This window comes from Schistocerca gregaria, chromosome 3, assembly GCF_023897955.1.
Source record: "Schistocerca gregaria isolate iqSchGreg1 chromosome 3, iqSchGreg1.2, whole genome shotgun sequence".
Classification (NCBI taxonomy): domain Eukaryota; kingdom Metazoa; phylum Arthropoda; class Insecta; order Orthoptera; family Acrididae; genus Schistocerca; species Schistocerca gregaria.
The window spans coordinates 343,381,873-343,404,932 of record NC_064922.1 but is presented as its reverse complement, the minus strand read 5'-3'; the positions used below and the strand labels follow the sequence as shown (position 1 = coordinate 343,404,932).

The window sequence follows — 23,060 nt, the reverse complement described above, 5'->3', positions numbered from 1 at the left end:
TCCTGCACAGTAAACAAGAAATCCAATACAAACTCCATTTGTGGAAATGATTGAATTCAAGTAGTATTGTTTAGCAACAAGATCACTTGAATAAAAATGAGGTGCTGAGAAACATGAGGGCCAAGTGCACACCATCTTTGACCCCACATTTAAATGAATATCAGAGAAACCTGTGATACAGCTTTTCATGAGTGCTCATATATACACAAGCTACAGTCCAGACAAACATGATCCACCATAGGGTCGACAGATGTCAGAAGCATGAATAAATGCTACTGTCTCACAACTGACAATGATGTGCTTTATGGTTCTCTGTGTCTCAAAATATTTTATATATTGCTTAGAATCACACAAAATAGGTTTTGCTATCAATATAACTGTAATATATACTGATGTACAATGTCAAATAGTGAGTGAATTGGCATATCTGAGGAATGAGCTACCTTCTAGCAGGATTTATGCCAAGCTAATGGTGATAAAAGTCTGCTGCAGTGTGCTACCACCTGGCTGCGTTGGCATAAACTTTTAGTTGAATAGTAAGAGTTAGCTGTGCATGCCATGAACCATGCACTTTGTTTATAAAATCTGTGTGTATTGACATGTCAGGCAATTATGTGATGCCAGCTGTGCATGCATAAAAGCTCCTTAAAATGTGCACAACTGAAGGTGCGCTCGTGACCTCGATTCCGAGTTTCATGGAGTCTAGAGTAGTAGCAATGTAGCATAGTGCAGTAGATTTAGTACCATGTATTTCAGAGTACCACATCTACACTATGCTTAACAGCATTCAAAGTATAATTACTAATGAATCCGCAAGTGTCTAAAGTTATGGTGTTCATGTGTTCTTACACAACAGCTGTCACTCAATGTCATCAAACTTGTCTTGCATAGTTGACTCAATAGTGTTTGGCTTTTTTGTCAGAAGATTCCTTGCTAGTGTCCCAAAACATTTTTCTTTTAAGAAACTTTTCTTTTAGATAGTCTTGTTTGCCTCAGCTATAGGGTCTGCATGAAGGTTTCAGTAATGATTCTGTCTCTCTCTCTCTCTCTCTCTCTCTCTCTCCCCCTCCCTCCCTCCCTCTTTCTTGTTTGGCTATTCTGCACATTTTACTCAGTATGAGTTTGAGAGAATGGGAAAGGCTCCACACAAATCTCATTAATTTGTCTTGTAGAATATTGGGGTTGTTGCTTTTACTCTTCTTGACTGGGAGGAATTATGCATCTCCAATTATTAATTAACTGTTTATACTTAACATCTAAGTTATTATCAGAAGCATGTCTACTGCCTAGAACTTAAACACACCTAGTAATAATCCATTTATATAAAGAAGCACAGCATCAGTGTAGAAACTGACAATATCCCTCAGCATTTTAAGCATACTGTTTAATATTTTAGCATCAATTCTGTTCAAAAAATTATATTATTTCCTTTTTCTTACCACATTATTGGTAAGTAATGGAGATACACTTTATTTTTATAATCATTTCTGGAAAGTTATGACACATATTTTAATGTACATTCATAATGCAAAAAGAATCTTTTATTATTTAAAGATGAAGAATAAATAAATTATGAACATAAATGGTTATATTACACTTATTTTATGATTGCCAGATATTTCTTATAATTCTATGGATGACTTGTCACCAAAAATAAGATACCAAGCTGATTATGTTCAGAAGACCATAGGACTGCTTTATCTAATATGTAGCACAAATTTAATAATTCTCATAGCACACATGTTGTAGATGAAATTGTGCGGGTAGACATTTGGTATGAAATAAGGCAAATAAATGTCATGTGACTAGGGCCTCCTGTCGGGTAGACCATTCGCCGGGTGCAAGTCTTTTGATTTAATGCCACTTCGGCAACTTGTGCATCTCCTGAGCGGAGAAAATCTCCGACCCAGCTAGGAATCGAACCCGGGCCTTTAGAATTGACATTCTGTCATGCTGACCACTCAGCTACAGGGGGTGGACATGAAATATGGTTTAACTGACATATCTGATTAATTTAGGAATAACTATTCTCTGCTGACTTCAATTCTTGAAGTTTTTTCTAATAACAAGTGTTCAATGATGTTTCAGTATTGCAACTTGACATCTTGCCATGATATTTCAGCTGACAACCATTCAGGCATTTTCAGGTGAATTTTTCACTGGAATTGCTGGTACATGTCACAGATCTCTCATATAAAACTTACCTGTGTTGTAACTTGGACACACAACACAACCAATAATGTTGGTGCAAATTTATTACCCTATGGCATGTACTCCAATCACCATAACATATACTGAACACAACAAGATAAGGCAAATATATGCAAGCAGTGATAACATGATAACTGAGTGCAAGCTTAGGGTGACATAATTTAAATAGTCATTCGTCTGTGACGAGTGCTATCAGAAGTTCACAGTATTGCTCTTTGGTGGTACACTCTCATGGATAACAAGACACTGCTAATGTGCATGGCTTTCAAGTGTGTGCACATTACTTCTTTCCTCTTCCCTTGGGGAACAGTGTGGATTCACAAGATGTCTACAGTGTCTTCCTCCACAAGGAAGTACACCTTGCTGAGCAACTAGGTGGTGTGAAATCTCATCAGTAGCACCGTCAGGCATCTTAGATGCAACAGATGACCAACCAGAGATTGATAAACTGAAAGGAGAACAATCCCACACACGTCACCACTTGTGTTGTAACTTGGACACACGACACAACCACAAATGTTAGTACAACTTTATTGGACTGTGGCATGTACACCAGTCACCATAGCATACACTGAACACAACAAGATAAGGTAAATGTATGCAAGCAGTAATAACATGATAACACACGAACATAACAAAGCAGCATTTAAATAGGCACCCACCCATGGCGAGCTCTATAAGAAGTTCACAGTATTGATCTTGTGTGGTGCACTCTCGTGGATGACAACACACTGCTAATGGGTGCAGCTGTGAAACGTGCACACATTACTTCAACCTGAAGATGGTTGAATGATTGTCAGACAAAATATCCTGTCAAGATCTCAATGTCATCCAGCTGCAAACCTGGCATGTAAGGTATACTGCTGATTTTGTTTTTGAAGAGCAATTACACAGCATACAGAAATACCAAAGCAGGAAGCAGGATTATAAATATGGATAAAATCCAGGATCAAGTAACATGCCAGCACACTGAAAATGAAAAGTGCAGCTCAAGAGAATGTCAGTGACAGTTGCAATAGAAAACTCCATGTCTTGGTTATTGCAGAGGAACAGTCACATATTCTGTTGTAATTTTTGTGAACACAGGTGCTTATACATTAAAACACTTAATGATTTTCTGGAGAACACCCTGTGTTTATTCACACATCAACAACATGATTTTTTCATTCAAATGGATTCAGATGATGACTTCAGCACAGAATTATATGATGATGATGATAAGATTTGCAGAGCTTCCCCATAAATCAAAAAACAGTAAGTCCTTCCTAGACAGCAATCAAAGATTTGCAAAAGAAATGTTTATTATGTTTAACATCCTATCAATGTCAACATCATTAGAGCCAGCAAGGATCTATATCTATTTGGTACATGATCTATAAAACTTTAAGATATTTTGTAAACTTTTTCCCATTCTTCCCTCAGAGCAATTTGGAGTTCAGAAGGTTCTGAATAGGTAGGTGTCTTTGCACAAAATGTCTTCCAAGATTGTTCAATGCATGCGTGACACGATCTATATATAAAGAACATGCAGGTTGCTCACTGTCCAGTTGAAACATTTCAAGGTGGTGGGATAGGTACACTTACTACAATTCTACTCCTTACATAATTCTTAATTTTTTTACGTTATACATGAAATGCATATAGCATGGATATATAAAATGACTAAATTCTGATTCACACAATATCTCATTAAACTTCACTACTCATGGTGTAATTTGGAATCTATTGATGACTATAGTATATTTAGTTCATCTGACAACATTGCTCTTAAGTAAATATTCATAATTTAAATTTACAACCATATGCATGTCAGATTTGAAAAATATTAAAAATTGTTCGTTTTAAGACTGATATAGTTTATTTGAAAGCCTTCATCCTCCAATTTTCAACAAAGGTTTTACTTTCTCAAAAAGCTTTATATTCTATACACGGTACTCTAGAAGTTACTTGTCTCCAAAATTTTCTTGTTCTACGATGTTCCAATCTCAAAATGTAATTCTTTCAAAATTCCAAATTACAATTTAGCAGTCCTGATTTTTCTGTTACTGAAAAAGTACATTTTCACTAACATAACATATTAGTTCATTAATTATTCAAATTAGAAGAGTTCACTATATCAAAAATACTTGGCAAACTTTTGAATTCCCATGGGCATTAAAACTTCACTCCTAGAAAGTAGTATCTAATACTTTGTCTGTCATCTTCTAATTATACAGATTTTAGTTGAGCACATTCTGCCTTTTATGATGTTATATAAAATGTAATAATCCTATCTTTTACCAATTTGTACTACCTGCATCTATAAAAAGGTGTAATGTTACTTACAAAGTCTGAGTCAGTCATGTTTGGACAGTTAAGGAGTGCAATTAATATGTATAGCTCAGTCAGTGTTTGGCAATTAAGATGAGTGGTTACTTTGTCAGTGAGTGGTGAACAAGTTTTCAGTTCAGTTACTATGTCAGTTAGTTAGCATCCTGTAAAATACATGTTAGCCTTTGCCACAGGTGAACTTTGTGAAACTTCTGCTAATTGATGTAGCTTACTGATCTGTGTTAAAATATTGATGCTCCTGTATTTTACAAAGTTAATCATTGAAATGGAACTTAGCATTAATAGATATGAATAAATTGAAAAAAAATCATTTCTGTACTGTTGTGTACATTACTAACAGCTGTTTAACCCTAGAATCACAGGATGACAATTAAAGAGAAAACTGAGAAATTTTTGAAGTAAATACCATTCGGTAACAGTCTGCAATGTCTCAGGAATATGAGCAGTCACAACATGTAACTGACAATAACTCTTGGAAAACAAATTTAGAAAACTAAAGACATTATACAAAAGACTGACTAAAAGGCCTACTACAGTTATGTTTCCTTCAGGCTTCCATCATCACAGATACTGATGAATAGAAATCTTCATAAGAAGTGCCATTCTTGTCCCTTTCCTCTTTGCACCCCATGCACCTCACCACATGTGCAGGGTGTCCCTCCTAATGGTCAACAGGTGCATTTTCTCTTGTGTTTTGGCAGATGTTCTCAGTTTTGTTTTCCAATGACTTGCTGGAATCAGCCCAAACAAATACTGCTTATTACATCTTTGACACAATGCCCACTGTCAACAAAAAGCATAAGGTTGTTTCCAATTACAAACAAAATGATTTTTAAAGTGGTATTTTATGTGCCTACTCAATAGGGCAGTACCAAATTAGACTAGTGCAATATTCATTTTGTTATGGTAATAAGGACAGTAAAACAAGAAGAATAACCAGGTCTCAATCAGTGACAGCACTGCTCAGGCCTGTGCTGACTGCTAGTGCCATGTAGTAGCATTGTGCAGTCATTTCTGGAGTACTGGATATTCTTCATGCTTTACTGTCCCTGTTAATACAAATCGATAAAACAAACATTATACTAGACTAATTTAGGACCACTCTATCAAATGGGCAGGTAAAAATCAGTTTTAAAAATCATCTGTTTGTAACAGGAAACAAATTGACGCCTTCATCAATACTGGGCATCACATGAAGATGTGATGAGCAGTATTTGCTTTGGCTGAGTCCAATTATACACTGCAAAAACAAAATTGCAAATATCTGCCAAAACACCAGAGAAAATGCACCTGACAAATCTAAGGAGGTATACCCTGTATATGTACAAACAACAGTGGAGAAAGTAAATGAGCAAATAATTAACGATGTCTCTTGCAACCAGTATAAGTTAATATTATAACACTTAGTGACTGACCAGGAAGAGGTACTGGAGCGTGAGGAAGGGCTCTGGTTGCTGTTCTCAGAGTCTCGGGACAGTGACGCAACACGCTGAGGTTCAGGGCGGCTGCCTTCTGCAGTACCGACTCCTGGTTGCTGTGGTGTCTTAGCAGCCATTCGTGCGCGGCAAAGATCCTGTAAACATCATTCATAAACTTTTGTACAGTGTGACAACACATTCAATCAGGTTCAGACGCAATTTGATTCAGAAATTATTGTAAAATTGGGCTCTTGAGTGTTCTAATGTGATTATGGCAACAAGATGGGAACTATCAGAGGTTGATTGTTCAACCATATCTGTAGTGAGGCACACGAATCATAATATTTTGAAAATGGTTCAGAATTTCATTATTTTTTGAGTATTCTTGACATTATCATACGTCAAGGACAAGTTTGGTCCAACTATGCTTCTGAAAAGTTGAACAGGCATGAAAAATATTCTTCTGACATCCATCCTACATGATGCACAAGACCCCAACACCAATAAAATCATTATTTCCTTGATGTTTATATGATTTTTACTGGCTATCACACAAATGTGTCATGAGAATAATTCTGCAAAAAGTCGTTAGTACCATCAGTGAAAAGCACTAACTCCCATGTAGGCATAGTTCCACCATACTGTTACAGACTCTACAACAAATGGACCTTTATCTACACTGGTGTCAGCAGGACACACACTGATGCATATCTGACATATAGACCAACTGCTCTGAGCTTCCATTCCAAAGTTAATTTGGATACTGGAGCTCTTGAGGTAGAGGCAGCTATTGCAGACAATTGTCTTATTGACAACACTATCTGTCTCTGAGGCTACAGCCTAAACCTACCCTGACAATAAACAATTAATTAAAAAATAAATAACGATTACTGTCTGTCTGTGGTGACTATAGAAATAATGAAATGATCGAGAAGTTGAGACCTGATTGTCTCTCGCTGTATTGAATGTTCAAATAACTTATTGGAATATGGCTGGGTGACATCATCGACAACCACTGATATTTTGACAGCTGCACATCCTGTCATTTTTGCAGTTTTGTTTTGAAAATGACAGGGTCTGCACACATTGGAATTTCAGAGGTTGCTGCTGATGTCACCTGGCTGCATTTCTTAAGATTATTTGAAGATTGAGAAGTTTATACCGAGCTCATCAACTATTTTGGATTTACAGAGGCCTTAGACAAGAGTTGCTCCTGAAGTAGGTGGTGCAGGAGCAAGAGGGAAGGAAGCGCCCCCCACCATCAAGGGGCAGGTGGAGTCTGGTAGCTCTGAGAGCCAACTGTATGCAGCGGAACGGAAGATGGTAGAACCATTGTCGTAGCAGCGGTGTAGGTTGACATCATACACACAGTATTGAGCCTCTCATATTTTCTCTTAGCCCCAGTGTACATCAGTCGATCCAGGATCTTGTATTCCATTATTTTCCTTTCTTTCTGGAAAATCCTGCAGTCTGGCGAGCAAGGCGAATGGTGCTCTCCACAGTTGACACAGATGGGAGGCAGGGCACATGGAGTATTGGGATGTGAAGGACGTCCACAATCCTGACAAGTGATGGTGGAAGTACAGTGGGAAGACATATGGCCGAACTTCCAGCACTTGGAAAGCACCACGTTGAGGGAGGGATATATGGCTTCACATCACAGCGGTAGACCATCACCTTGACCTTCTCGGGTAATGAGTCATCCTCGAAGGCCAAGATTAAGGCACCAGTGGCAACATGGTTATCTCTCAGATCCTGATGGACACTCCAGTCTAAATGAACACCTCGCTGCTCTAAATTGGTGCACAGCTCATTGTCAGACTGCAAAAGAAGGTCCTTGTGAAATATGATACCCTGGACCATATTTAAGCTCTGATGGTGTGTGATGGTAACAGAAACATCCCCCAGCTTGTCACAAGAGAGTAATGCCACTGACTGGGCAGAGGATGCCGTTTTTACCAAGAGTGACCATGACCGCATTTTGGACAAACCTCCACCTCCCCAGACCTGTCCTCTAAATGCTCCCCAAATAACTGAGGCTTCATGGACATAAAATATTCTCCACCAACTCTCGTACATACAAGGTACTGGGGTGAATAAGCTTCACTGCCATCCTTAGCCCGATGTTCCTCCCATGGTGTGGCCAGGGAGGGGAACAATTTGGGGTCATATATCTTAGCATTGAAGGTAAACTTCACCTTCTTAGAGGCTGGTGGTGGTGAACCACTACCAAGAAATGATGTACTATGCTTCATCACGTGTCTTCCACCCTGATGTCATCCACTCTGACCAGGAGCCCTCCCCATGGGCGCCAACCAGCCACAGCAAAGGACACCTGGCAGGATGGCCATTGCCGGGAGTCCTGATGCCCCAGGGTGACGGGCATGTACTCCTTGGTATACGCAGGGAGTTAACAGCGAAGGCATCAGCAGAGCGATCCCTGTGTGGTCAGGGGGCTACAACCAACAGGGTACATGGCAGCCCCACCACAATGGACTGGCTCAATATCAGGTGCAACCAAGTAAACAAGTCCATTATCATCATCAGTGAAGAAAACGATACTGCACAGTTTATAGAAAAATATGCACCCAGAAGGGTGACCTTGCCCAAGAGTTTGAGAATGAGCAGAAGTGCAGATCCACATCGACGAAGGATGCGAGAGGTCTCGGCACATGGTGGACACGATGCACCATGTAAGGCGCCCTTTCCCAGCTGGCTCGCTCTTCAGGAAAATTTTGAAAAATGGAGGTCAAACTCTACAGGGGACCATCACACAAAGGCCAAAACATGTGAGACTCCTTTTAGTTGCCTCTCATGACAGACAGGAATACCTCGGTCCTATTCTAACCCCTGGATCCACAGGGGAGGGGAGGTGTCTGGAACAGCAGAGGAAACACAGGAATCAATATCCCAACAGTTGGGTACCTCTACAGGATCTAATCAAGAGTGTGTGGCATCAGCTGGATATAGCATACATGAAGAAACACATGGACCCTTTTCCTTGCCAAACTGAGACCTTTATCAAGGTTAGAGATGATGTTACATCATGTTAGTGTAATGTTTCCTGAGGGTGACTTATTTTTTTTTTTGTCCAGTGTGCTTAATGTGATCTTCACCAATTGGAATATACTCTGCTTGCAAGAAAAGTGCTAAACAACTTTGGTGTTATAACTGCTTATCATGTTCTTTGAATCACATATCTACTTCATTATCCTGATAGCACAAATCTTGTTAGGTGGTTGTCTTGACAGTGATTGATTTATTCTGTTTACAGTTTGCGGGCTTTCAACTAATAAATGAAATGGTGATGGTGTGTGGTCGCCCTCAACTATGAACCCACTGACTCAAAGTTGAAACATTAAAAGTTTTGGCTGGTTTCATTGTCTAGGGGCTGGGATACGTAGTTGCTGTATTACAAGCCAAATACTGCTGAGTCTACAGTACACAATATGAATATGCACATGAATCGAATGGTCGAAGGTTCCTGTCACTCAGCAATTGCAAATTTCGAATGTAATATATACGTTTATAAATGAAAGATTGCAATTAAATAAAATCTGTAGGTACTATCTTAATGACTTTAAATGATGAGTATGATAGTAGAAGTACTTTTTAGAATGTGATATATTTCTGCAAAACACTTATTGGTGTCAATGGTCCAGCAATTAAATAAAACATAAGTTGACAACAGGGAAACAATAGATCCCTACTGCATGTAATTAGTCATGAACAACAACATACCTTGCGAGATATTCACTTCTAAACACACAATACATCTTAACTGTAGAAGCCACAGAAATCTCACAAGTGCACAAGTGGGCACAAAAGTAGGCCAGTAGCCTAACGTCTCTGTGTTTTCTAAAACACAGTAAATAATTAACCAATTTCTTCATGAATACCATATATCAGATATAAACAAAGACTTAGATAAATAAATATATTTATAAGTATGCTGCTACCATTTTTTCGTGTAACTGTGGAGTACTTATGGCCTGACACATTCGATAGTAATCAACCCCTTTGACTTCCAGTAACATAACTCATATACTATTCAAGTTACATGCCTGTAATTCATGCCAATTTAGGTTTACACTAATAGCTTTCTAAAGACATGTCGCTTGATGAAATTGGATGAGCCATTTAGATTTTGGAAATTTGTTGCTATATTGAAAATCTGATTGCACCATCAGAATTGCCGTGTAAATAATGGTAATATACAACTCAACTGTTACCTCACAAGTTTCCTTTTTCTGCAGTTATGCAATACATCTGGACACTTGTGTAAGCAGACTATGAAAGTAGGTGATGTGAGTCACATTGGTTGGTCGTGAAGTTCGGCCTCTGTGACAACCCTGTGGAATCAATAAGTGAGAAGTGTGTCCCACCTGGTAGTCCTTGCTGGGCTCAGACTCAGGTCTGGAGAGTGCATTGATCTTGTCCCTGGAGCGGGCATGCCGGCGGATGACAAAGAGGGCTGCAGCAGCAGCCAGCACAGCTCCGAGCATGCCACAGACTAGCAGTGTTGCAACCAACAGCTCGTGGTCGCTGCGTGCCAGGCTCGTCTGGATCACCGATGGCAGCTTCGCCTGTCACAAAGAAGCATCACTACTGTGGGTGTCCACAGAGATTTAAATGGTGTATATACACAGGTACTAGGACAGTCTTGGGTCTGTCTGCTTCAGTATAATGAGAGTTTCAAAGTCACCTGCCCCCCCCCCTTCCCCCTCAAAGTCACTCTCTCCCCTACACCTCCACTCCCCCTCACCTGTCCATGTGTGCACAGGTGGTTTCTAAATAATGCTGCTCTAACACAAACAATTTGGAACTGTATGGCCTATAATTATTATTTATTTCAACAATTATGCAGGAGCAGATAGTGTTGTGAATGTCGGAGGAGGCAGCTGTTGCTACAGGTATGTCTCACTCACATGGACCTGAAGCCTTTGATTGACTGAGGACTCACACTGCCTCGCTCACAGCAGCTGTTAATTGATGGCACTGTGGGTTTAGGGATAGCATCGATCCCAGCAGCCTGAGCCCTGCCATCTCTGAAACAATTTTGGGTGCTTTACAATGGTGTAATGTGTAATGAACAAAGCACACCAGTCTGAGCTAAAAGGAAGAATAGCATACCAAAAGTATCTGCTTGTTTTCCCATACACATTGGGGGATGGCTATGTATGTTAAATAACGATGACATGCCAGTGTATGGTACTTTTATAATGCAGTCAGGTGTGAGTTATTGAATGTGGTGTGATCTAATGTGTCTAGCTGAATCTTGTCTGGTTAGGTTGTACTGAGAGTAAGGTGCCATGTGCCTACTGTTGGAGTATGTAGTAATGAGATGTCTTGGGCTGCCAGCCCATGGCTATGATAGGTCACATAGTCAGACTGCAAGACAAAATAAGTTCAATTTTTTAAAGTTGCAGTTAGTTAATTCCATGTTCCATGGATCATTTTGGACAATATATCTTAATGATGTGGAATGAGTCATTTTACATTCACATTACATATTAATTTGTAAATATGGCCATATGTGAGTTAATAATTCCCACCCACCATCTTTTACTCATTACAACAATAGAAATTCTTCTATGGAATAGGAGTTGCCTTTAAATATGTCTGCTTGTGTCTGTATATGTATGGATGGATATGTGTGTGTGTGTGTGTGTGTGTGTGTGTGAATGTGCGCGAGTGTATACCTATCCTTTTTTCCCCCTAAGGTAAGTCTTTCCCCTCCCGGGATTGGAATGACTCCTTACCCTCTCCCTTAAAACCTGTATCCTTTCGTCTTTCCCTCTCCTTCCCTCTTTCCTGAAGAAGCAAACGTTGGTTGCGAAAGCTAGAAATTTTTTGTGTGTGTTAGCAGAGGAAATCATTACCCAGCATACTGACGCATACTGTGAATCAGTATCAGTATATAATAATATGTGTGATTCCAGAACAACAGATGTAGGCAGAGAATGATAATAATGTTAATAACATGTTCTTATATATACAGCTATATGCAGAAGTTTATATTCCACAGTAAATAAAAAAAAGTGTAAGTCATGTTTTTTCCTCCCTATAAAATCACTTGTCTGCTAATGTAGTCAATATGTCTGGATAGTGAAACGCTCTCTTCACAGTGTCTTCATAGTAATACTTCAGAAAAAGAAAGGAAAGTCCAATTTTGCCTGACAATATACAACTAATATTTGTGTGCCCCGCAGACTGTGGCAAGATGAACATTACAGTGCCATTTCTTCCGCATCCTGATGCAGTTTGCTATGAGCATGTACATGGATTTTCAAAAATATTGTTTCAGTCCAAGTACCAGCTATTACAAAATATATATTCAAGCATTGACAGTATAACATACAAGACATGCTGCTCCATTACCAGAAAGTACAGGTGAAACTGTGTTTGTATGCAATAATGCTGCTGTGGAAAACCCGGAATAGATACCAAAATATTTCTGTTTCGATTGTCACATGTCAGAAAACTTTGTAGCTGATGTCCAAGATTTGCATGAGCTGGAGATGACATGATGTATGGTAAGGAAGGAAATAGCATGAGCTCTTCCCTACTACCTAGCTATACAACAATATGGTATCAAGGTGAGACTCACCTTATCACCGATTCCTGCAGATGTTACTTCCACTGCTGTTTCATCCTTGAGTCTTCCCTTGATGTTATCTGCAGGCAAACAAAGATGAAATAGTTTTGCTAGCTCGAAAAAGACATAGGAAGTTCTACTGTGGTGCCTTGATATAACCTCATCCAACAATGTTTACGAAAAAATGTAACGCATAACTAACTTAAAATGGAAACTATGGAATATAGTGAACATAGGCTACATTGTGTCATAGTCTGGACTCTTCCACTATTATGATTCTTATGGTCTGCTTATGTGGTGACATTCTTTGAACATAATTAAAATGTTCAAAAACACAAAAAAATGTTTAATATGTACTTCTGATTACTTTTCTCCTCTATTATCAAGACTTGTGACAATCAACCTTGAATCATTCTTGAAGTCCAAGTTTCATACTTAGAGCTTCTGACTGGAACAAATGGACCTACACGCCTCTTCAAAATAATGGAATGCATAATCAATATCTTGAGACATGATTCCATTTGCGAACTCGTATCAAATGCCCTAAGCCGAAAATCGTAGATTCGTTTTACTTGTTTTCCTGAGCGTGCTGTTCAGTTACCATAAATGTTCAAGATATAAAAAAACTTTAAATGCCTATTTTTATCAGAGTTATAGAGGTATGAAATTATGTCGACTGAATGCCGACATCAATTTTAAATACGTATCCAATTCAAAAGACATCACTGTTTTCTTCATGACAACGTACAATTCAACAAAGCAGTGAGGAGTGTTGACCTTTTGAAACCAGTACACAAGTACACCTGACCATCATCTGATTACTTATTTTTGACTAATTAGAAGAAGAGAGAAAAGATCGAGGCCCGCGCTTACAGAAAAAAAAGACTATGGCATACTACATCAGTACATTCTCGAGGAAATGTAGGTGCTTGCATGTAGTTCTCGAGAATGAAAGAGTGCATAAATATTCACGGAAACATATTTTTTAATTAAAGTAGTGCCACATTATTGAATATATTTGTTGCAACTGATTCAGTTAAAAACTCTCTAAGTGATTTTCTTACCAGTGACAAGCATTTTTCTTCAAACAATCATCAGCAACATACACTATTTGATAACAAGTATCTGGAGATCTATTATTGGACTTAGGATGTCTCCACCATTCGCTTCCATAATGACTTCCACTCTGCTGCGGACACTTTCAATGAGGTGTCTGAATGTCTGTGATGGAAAGACAGCCCATTCTTCCTCAAGAGCCGAAACCAAAGAAAGTAATGTTATTGGTAGCTAGGGTCTGAAGCAAAGTTGATGCTCCAACTCATCCCAAACATGTTTCACCAAGTACAGGTTGGATGTCCGAGCAGGCCAGTAGATTCCAGGAATGTTATTGTCCACAAACAACTGCCTCACACTGCTCCTTCATGACAAGGTGCACTGTCGTGCTGACCAAACAAATCGTCTCTGAACTGTTACTCCACTATATGCAGTGCACAGTGTTTTAAAAAGTGATCAGATCCTTCCACATTTAGTATTTTCTGAAGCATAATAAGGGAGTCACACCTTAACCACACAACCCCATACCATAACACCATCTCCTCCATTCTTCACTGCTGTCATTAAACATGACAGCAGGGTACTTTCTCTAGGCATTTGACAAAACCAAACCATTTGACTTGATTGCCACAGGGTACAGGATGATTCATTAATCGTTTCCAGTAACCCATTGTCCAGTGGTTGTTTAGCATTGACTAGAGAAATGTATGTGTTATGAGGAGGTACTCGACCACTGTACCCCATTCTTAGAATGTCCTAAGCACAGTCATTGTGCTAGCTAGACTGCTGGTAGCACTTTGAAACTTACAAATGATTTCTCCAAGTAATTTCATGCAGTATGAAATTACAATTATAGAACACCCTTAGCTGCTTACAGGCGTTGACATACGTCAACAGGGATAGATAAAAATGTGTGCCCCGACCAGGACTCGAACCTGGGATCTCCTGCTTAGATGGCAGACGCAACGCTCTATCCATCTGAGCCACCGAGGGCACAGAGGATAGCGCGACTGCAGGGATTTATCTCTGGCACGCCTCACGCAAAACCCACATTCTCAACGTATTGTCCCGCACTACATTCGTAGTGCCCCGCCCATTATACTCATTACTCGCGGCGCATTACTGATTCCTGTAAGAGCTGGGGCACTGTTTGTGCATTCGCAAAGAAGAAGAAGATGGTCAAGTGGCTGGTGAGTCTTAACTATATATATAATAAGATGGTATCTGTTCTTTCGGACATGTCCGAAAGAATAGATCCCATCGGTGACCATGCAGCTAGTTAGAATGAAATTACAATTAAAGAACACCCTTAGCTGCTTACAGGCGTTGACATACATCAACAGGAACAAATGAAAATTTGTGCCCCGACCGGGACTCAAACCCGGGATCTCCTGCTCACATGGCAGACGCTCTATCCATCTGAGCCACCAAGGGCACAGAGGATAGCGTGACTGCAGGGATTTATCTCTGGCACCCCTCACGCAAAACCCACATTCTCAACATATTGTCCCGCACTACATTCGTAGTGCCCCGCCCATTATACTCATTACTCGCGGCGCATTACTGATTCCTGTAAGAGCTGGGGCACTGTTTGTGCATTCGCAAAGAAGAAGAAGATGGTCAAGTGGCTGGTGAGTCTTAACTATATATATACTAAGATGGTATCTGTTCTTTCGGACATGTCCGAAAGAATAGATCCCATCGGTGACCATGCAGCTAGTTAGAATGAAATTACAATTAAAGAACACCCTTAGCTGCTTACAGGCGTTGACATACATCAACAGGAACAAATGAAAATTTGTGCCCCGACCGGGACTCAAACCCGGGATCTCCTGCTCACATGGCAGACGCTCTATCCATCTGAGCCACCAAGGGCACAGAGGATAGCGTGACTGCAGGGATTTATCTCTGGCACCCCTCACGCAAAACCCACATTCTCAACATATTGTCCCGCACTACATTCGTAGTGCCCCGCCCATTATACTCATTACTCGCGGCGCATTACTGATTCCTGTAAGAGCTGGGGCACTGTTTGTGCATTCGCAAAGAAGAAGAAGATGGTCAAGTGGCTGGTGAGTCTTAACTATATATATACTAAGATGGTATCTGTTCTTTCGGACATGTCCGAAAGAATAGATCCCATCGGTGACCATGCAGCTAGTTAGAATGAAATTACAATTAAAGAACACCCTTAGCTGCTTACAGGCGTTGACATACATCAACAGGAACAAATGAAAATGTGTGCCCCGACCGGGACTCAAACCCGGGATCTCCTGCTCACATGGCAGACGCTCTATCCATCTGAGCCACCAAGGGCACAGAGGATAGCGTGACTGCAGGGATTTATCTCTGGCACCCCTCACGCAAAACCCACATTCTCAACATATTGTCCCGCACTACATTCGTAGTGCCCCGCCCATTATACTCATTACTCGCGGCGCATTACTGATTCCTGTAAGAGCTGGGGCACTGTTTGTGCATTCGCAAAGAAGAAGAAGATGGTCAAGTGGCTGGTGAGTCTTAACTATATATATACTAAGATGGTATCTGTTCTTTCGGACATGTCCGAAAGAATAGATCCCATCGGTGACCATGCAGCTAGTTAGAATGAAATTACAATTAAAGAACACCCTTAGCTGCTTACAGGCGTTGACATACATCAACAGGAACAAATGAAAATGTGTGCCCCGACCGGGACTCAAACCCGGGATCTCCTGCTCACATGGCAGACGCTCTATCCATCTGAGCCACCAAGGGCACAGAGGATAGCGTGACTGCAGGGATTTATCTCTGGCACACCTCCCGCGAAACCCACATTCTCAACATATTGTCCTGCACTACATTCGTAGTGCCCCCGTCCATTAAACTCATTACTCTCGGTGCATTGTCCGAATGAAAAGATACCATCTTAGTGTATATATAGTTCAGGGTCACTGGCTACTTGACCATTTCTTCTTCTGTACTAATGCACAAACAGTGCCAGAACTCTTACAGGAATCGGCAACGTGCCGTGAGTAATGAATTTAATGGGCGGGGGCACTACGAATGTAGTGCTGGACAATACTTTGAGAATGTGGGTTTCGCGGGAGGTGTGCCAGAGATAAATCCCTGCAGTCGCGCTATCCTCTGTGCCCTCGGTGGCTCAGATGGACCGAGCATCTGCCATCTAAGCAGGAGATCCCGGGTTCGAGTCCCAGTTGGGGCACACATTTTCATCTGTTCCCGTTGGCGTATGTCAATGCCTGTAAGCAGCTAAGGGTGTTCTTTAATTGTAATTTCATTCTAACGAGCTGCATGGTCACCGATGGTATCTGTTCTTTTGGACATGTCCGAAAGCACAGATACCATCTTAGTATACTCATGCAGTATTTTACAAACACCCTCTGCAGTGTTCAGTGGGTCCTGTCCAATCTGTTTTTAATTGTTATTGTTCCTTCACTTCACAATCACGTCACCAATGTCGACTTGGGCAGCTTTAGAAGGGATGAAATGTCCCTGACAGTTTTATTACTCAGGTGACATCCAATCATTAGTCCACATTCGATGTCACTGATATCACCTTACCCACATAGTCTGCTGTTATTGTTTCGCTACTGACAACACAATGGTTTCGTCCTCCAATTATGGTGACGGGCCCCCCTCTCGCCTTACCTAGTGGTCAATTCCACATTACATACGGACGTCCAGATATTTCTGCTCAGACAAGGTATTAATAAAGTGTAGGCTTTCACGGCCGGCATCTCCATTAATTAAAACTTCCGAGTTAAGAGGCCGTGGTGGAACAGTACAAATTATTTCTCCTGATGTTTCGTTGTCAACTGCGGGCAACTCACTTCGGAAGTTGTTCCCCGCAGTTGCCAACGAAACATCAGGAGGAAGAATTTCTACTGTTTGACCCCGCCCTCTTAGCCCAGAAGTTTTAATTAATAAGACTGGAAATTAATTATATATAAAATTATATTATATACTATGGATCATAAACCCCACAGAATTGTGGGACTGTTGGACTTTTCTAACAGAACGATAATAAAGAAACCGAGATGACAGGCAGGACAGCTGGCCAACCTCTAACACCTGCGAAATCCAGTTCAGCATGCCGACCCCGTCAAGACGCAGGACAAGGCCAGGAAAAAGAAGAAGAGAAAATAGTAAAGGACCCATTGTTGAAAGCATAGATATGATGTGTTATAGTAATGTCCTCACTGGATATTAGGCGACATAAAATTATGAGTACACTTACCAATCCGCTTGGCCACTTCCGAAGCGTTGAGCCCGAGCTTATTGGGCTCCACTTTGAATGTCACTTCGTTCAGATCCACTCTGCAACACAGAATACACAAGACGCTGTTGTTGGTCTATACTCTAGAGTTAGGTGTAGAACGACATACTGCACTATACTATGACTTCTGATCTCCAACATCCCCAACCCTAAAACCCTAAAGATCTAATTCACTCATATTCAACGATTTCCACAGGAACAAAAGTCAAAATAATGAACCAATTAGAATACATTATTAAATGACCTTTCCTATTCGTTATTGAAGCCGTTGCTCAAAAAGGAGTATATATTCAGCAACAAAAGTCTTTGATCATTTGCTCAACAATATAAAGTGTCTGGCAGATAGATCAAGTTTTAAATCTAGATTACAATCATTTCTTTTGGACAACTCCTTCTACTTCATGAACGAGTTTCTGTTTCAGAAATGGCAAAAAAAAAAAAAAAAAAAATGGTACCTCTAAATGTACTTGCACGTGTTAACTAAAAATTTCAGTAACATTAATATTAGCACTATTCATGTGTGTATATATATCCTGTAATCTGACTTGTTTCACAACACATCGATAAAATAATCGGGAAAATGATCTACAGAACATGGCATAACGGAAACTAAAACTGATCATTTGCCCTACAATATAAAGTGTCTGGCAGGTAACAGATTAAGTTTTAAATCTAGCTAACTATCATTTATTTTGAACAACTCCTTCTACTCCATGGACGAGTTTCTGTTTCAGAAATGGCAAAAATAAATAAATAAATAAATAAAATGTACCTCTAACTGTAGTTGCACGTATAGAAGTAAACATTTCAGTAACATTAATATTAGCACTATTCACGTGTGTATGTAATTATATATCCTGTAATCTGACTTGTTCTACATCACATCGATAAAATAATGAGGAAAATTATCTACGGAACATGATATAACTAAAACTAAAAACTATACGAAACTTAAAAAAACGCTCGCCGCTACAGTTTTCTGAGATGGGTCCGAAAGAATAACACTTTTCATCTGCTCTGAAATATTTAACTGATTTTGGGAGAGGAAACAAAAATGATTTTCCACGAATAAAATATGATTCTACAGTGAGGTGACAAAAGTCATGTGATAGCGACATGCAAGTGGACAGATGGCGACAGTATCGTGTACGCAAGGTGTAAAAGGTCAATGCATTGACGGAGCTGTCATTTGTACTCAACTGATTCATGAGAAAAGGTTTCTGACGTGATTATGGCCGCAAGACGGGAATTAACAGGCTTTGAACGCGGGTTGATAGTTGGAGCTAGACGCATGGGACATTTCATTTCAGAAATCGTCAGGGAATTCAATATTCCGATATCCATAGTGTCAAGAGAGTGCCGAGAGTACTGAATTTCAACATTACATTTCTCCATGGACAATGCAGCGCCCGACGGCCTTCACTTAACAATCTTGAACAGTGGCGTTTGCATGGAGTTGTCAGTACTAACAGACAAGCAACACTGCCTGAAATAAATGCGGAAATCAATGTGCGACGTACGACGAACGCATCCGCTAGGACAGTGCGACGAAATCTGGCGTTAATGGACTGTGGCAGTGAACGACCGCCGCGAGTGCCTCTGCTAATAGCTCGACACAGCCCGCAGCGCCTCTCGTAAGCTGGGGACCACATCGCTTGGATCCTGGGCGACTGGAAAATCGTCGCCTAGTCCGATTTTAGTTGGTAAGATCTGATGGTAGGGTTCGGGTGTAGCGCAGACCCCGCCAAGCCACGGATCCAAATTGTGCTGGCTGGTGGTGGCTCCATAGTAGTGTGAGCTGGCGTTACACAGAATGGACTGAGTTCTCTTGTCCAACTGAACCGATCACTGACTGCAAATGGCTATGTTTGGAGACCATTTGCAGCCCGTCAAGGACTTCATATTTCCAAACAACGATGGAATTTTTATGGATGACAATGCGCCATGTCACCTGGCCACAGTTATTCGTGATTGGTTTGAAGAACATACTGGATAATTCGAGCGAATGATTTGGCCAACCCTATCGCCCGACATGAATCCCATCGAACATTATGTGACATAATCAAGAGGTCAATTTGTACACAAAATGCTGTAAGTGCAACACTTTCGCAATTATGGACGGCTAAAGACGCAGAATGGCTCAGTATTTCTGCAAGGGACTTGCAACGACTTGTTGAGATCATGCCACGTCAAGTTGCTCCACTACGCCGGGCTAAGAATCTGACACGATATTAGGAAGTAAGCCAGGACTTTCGTCGCTTCAGGGTGAAAAGTATTTAAACCGACAAACTCTGGGAGGTTGTAGGTGAATCGAAACAATATTTTTTCCTAATGTCACTTTTTCCTATGAGGAGTATTTAAACCGGTAGAGGAACATTTCTCTGGCTGCAAATTAACCAAACCAACAAACACTTTTCCATTTTTTTATGACCAAGAGACAACTAGGTAGCAGATACGTCCGAATTAAACAGTCTCCAACAACACCGACCCACACATTAACGAAGAACTGCACTTGATGAGCGCTAGTAACTGTGGCATGTGGGTTATCCTCACACCAAACATGCATGTTGAAGACTCCATCACGCCCGAAAGTTGCTTCATCGGTAAACAACACAGAGGATGGAAATGTAGGATGCATTTCACACTGTTCTAGGTACCACGGCGAAAACTGTTCTCTGGGTGGATAATCAACTGGTTCCAGGTTGTGGACACGCTGTATGTGAAATGGACGTAACAGTTCCTCTCGAAGGAGTGTTCTTACATTCGTCTGATTCGTCCCCATGTGACGTGCAATTGCACGAGTGCTGATTGAAGGATCCCGCTCTACATACTGCAAGACAGCTTCCTCAAATTGCAGCGTTCTTACTGATCGACGGTATCCCTGTCCACGTAATCTGCTAAATGACCTCGTCTCACGCAGACATTGGTACACAGCATCAAAGGCAGTATGATGCAGGACATGCCGATTAGGGTATTGTTGCTCCAGGTGTATCGCTCCATTAGTAAACAGGGACAATGCACTACTAAACTGGTGTACAGCAGTTGCCTACAACTGAAAGAGCGTAATACGCCCTCTAACTACTGAAGATCGTAATACGGCCTCTATCAGCTGAAGAGCGTAATACGGCCTCCAACGGTTTAAATAATCCTCGTAGGAAAAGATGACATTAGGGAAAAATATTTGTTTTGATGTCCCCTACAACCTCCCAGATTTTTTCGGTTTAAATACTGTTCACCCTGTGTACTGGTACTTGTTGCCTGTACGTCAAAAAGTCCGTAATTGAATTCTGGTGAGAAGAGCAGGTCTATGGAGGATCCTACAGGGCTTAAATTTTAACTAACAATAACAGATTTCCTCACTGGAGATGGTTTTCATCTGACTCAGAACATTGAGGAAACACGCATAATTATCCTGCTGATCTTCATAAAATTTGTCAGCAAGGGGATATTGGCACTCTGACATGTCCGACTCTACTTAAAGTAGGCTGTTACAACGATGCCATCACGGCGCGGACGCTGCCTAACGCCTCTCAGCTCTCTCGCCGGCAGGCGCAGCTGGTGTAGGTTGCCCGCCAGACGGCCGTATAACAGGCATTTCGCCGCATGCGCGAACCATTCCGGTGACCCCGTTCGCCTGCATTCGGCCGATCCAGAACTGTCGCACACGGTGGCGCCCCAGGCGTCAACTGTTTGCAGCCCCTGCCCACTGGTGGACACGTGAGCTGGAACAGCCTTTAAACACTTTCTTTATACATTTTTAACATCAGCTTGTGAACTTTCAGACTTTTAGAAGATATAGTGAATAGTACACTATTTAATGTTGTGATGGAGGGTATGAATAAGGCAGTTAAAGACATAGTAAAAGAAAAAGACAAAAAGATGATTTTTGCAGATGATATTGTAATATGGGGTGATAAACAGGTAGATGTACAGTTACAACTTGATGCGTGGAAGGAAATAATGAAAAGGTATGGATTAAAGATAAATAAATATAAGAGTGAAGTAATGGTATTTGGAAGAGAGAAAGGGATCAACGGAAATATTACCTTGAATGGAGAACCCCTCATTTATTTAGGGAATGAAATATCTAGGGATGGAAGAATAACTAACGAAATTAATAGGTTACAGAAGGGAGGCAATTTTTACCAAACAATAAAACATCTTATTTTGAAGAAGGAAGTTTCAGAAAAAGCAAAACTCCCTATGTATAAGAATTATTACTTCCCCATTTTCACGTTTGGTGGAGAAACATGGACAATGACAGAAAGGGACTGGAGCAGACTGCAAGCTGGGGAAATGAAATTTCTCAGAGCAGTTAAGGGAAAAACAAGACTGGACAGAGTAAGGAATGTAGAGATTAGAAAGGACCTTAAACAAGAAAGTATGAGAGAAGATGGTTCAAATGGCTCTGAGCACTATGGGACTTAACATCTATGGTCATCACTCCCCTAGAACTTAGAACTACTTAAACCTAACTAACCTAAGGATATCACACAACACACAGTCATCACGAGGCAGAGAAAATCCCTGACCCCGCCGGGAATCGAACCCGGGACCCCGGGCGCGGGAAGCGAGAACGCTACCTCACGGCCACGAGCTGCGGACTATGAGGAAAAAAAAATATTAAGATGCTATGGGCATGTTAAGAGGATGCATGGGCAGAGACTCCCCAAAATTGTGGAAGAACTAAAGATGGATGGGAAAAGACCTACAGGGCGCCCAAGAGCGCAGTGGAAAATGGGAGTGGGAATATCTGTGGAAAGGGGAGGTGTGACCTAGCAGCAAGTGGAGGAAGAAAAGTGGTGGGAGGAGCGATCCAAATGGAGAGGACTCGTCAGCACCCAGACCCGGCAGTAGCTGGAGTGGGATCCGGATGAAGTATAGTGAATAAAATGGGGCGCAACCAGAAACGGTTACTCCTCCAGATAAATAAACAAATTTTGGAAAAAAAATGTGTCGCTGATGAAAATAGATCCTGAAAGTATCTGAAAAGGAGCAGAGCCATCGCTGGTAGTTAAGATAAATAGAAAAGGCTACAACAAGAATTACTGTTCTTGCTGCAACCTGTTCAGTTTCTTTTTGAACCAAAACCTTTCCATAAAGCTCGTTGAACAGACACATATCATTTTTATTGAGAAAGCATCCTCACCGTCCATACTGCAAACATTAC

The 23,060-nt window shown here is 40.9% G+C and overlaps 1 protein-coding gene and 4 non-coding genes across 6 annotated transcripts in view; all 5 read right to left on the bottom strand.

The window, feature by feature from the left end:
• LOC126354820 (receptor-type tyrosine-protein phosphatase N2) overlaps window positions 1-23,060 on the bottom strand; it is a 394,642-nt gene that overhangs the window by 33,802 nt on the left and 337,780 nt on the right. For both annotated transcript variants that reach the window (XM_050004761.1, XM_050004762.1), the window contains 4 exons: window positions 17,852-17,931; window positions 12,571-12,638; window positions 10,346-10,546; window positions 5,958-6,115 (listed from right to left, as the gene is read on the bottom strand). In XM_050004761.1, the coding sequence (XP_049860718.1) occupies window positions 5,958-6,115; window positions 10,346-10,546; window positions 12,571-12,638; window positions 17,852-17,931 (507 nt within the window). The remainder of the gene's footprint in view (window positions 1-5,957; window positions 6,116-10,345; window positions 10,547-12,570; window positions 12,639-17,851; window positions 17,932-23,060) is intronic.
• Trnat-ugu (transfer RNA threonine (anticodon UGU)) lies at window positions 14,972-15,046 on the bottom strand. The gene has a single exon. It is a non-coding gene; the product is annotated as a tRNA-Thr (tRNA).
• Window positions 15,413-15,487, bottom strand: Trnat-ugu (transfer RNA threonine (anticodon UGU)). The gene has a single exon. It is a non-coding gene; the product is annotated as a tRNA-Thr (tRNA).
• Trnat-ugu (transfer RNA threonine (anticodon UGU)) lies at window positions 15,854-15,928 on the bottom strand. Its single transcript has one exon. It is a non-coding gene; the product is annotated as a tRNA-Thr (tRNA).
• Trnat-ugu (transfer RNA threonine (anticodon UGU)) lies at window positions 16,295-16,369 on the bottom strand. The gene has a single exon. It is a non-coding gene; the product is annotated as a tRNA-Thr (tRNA).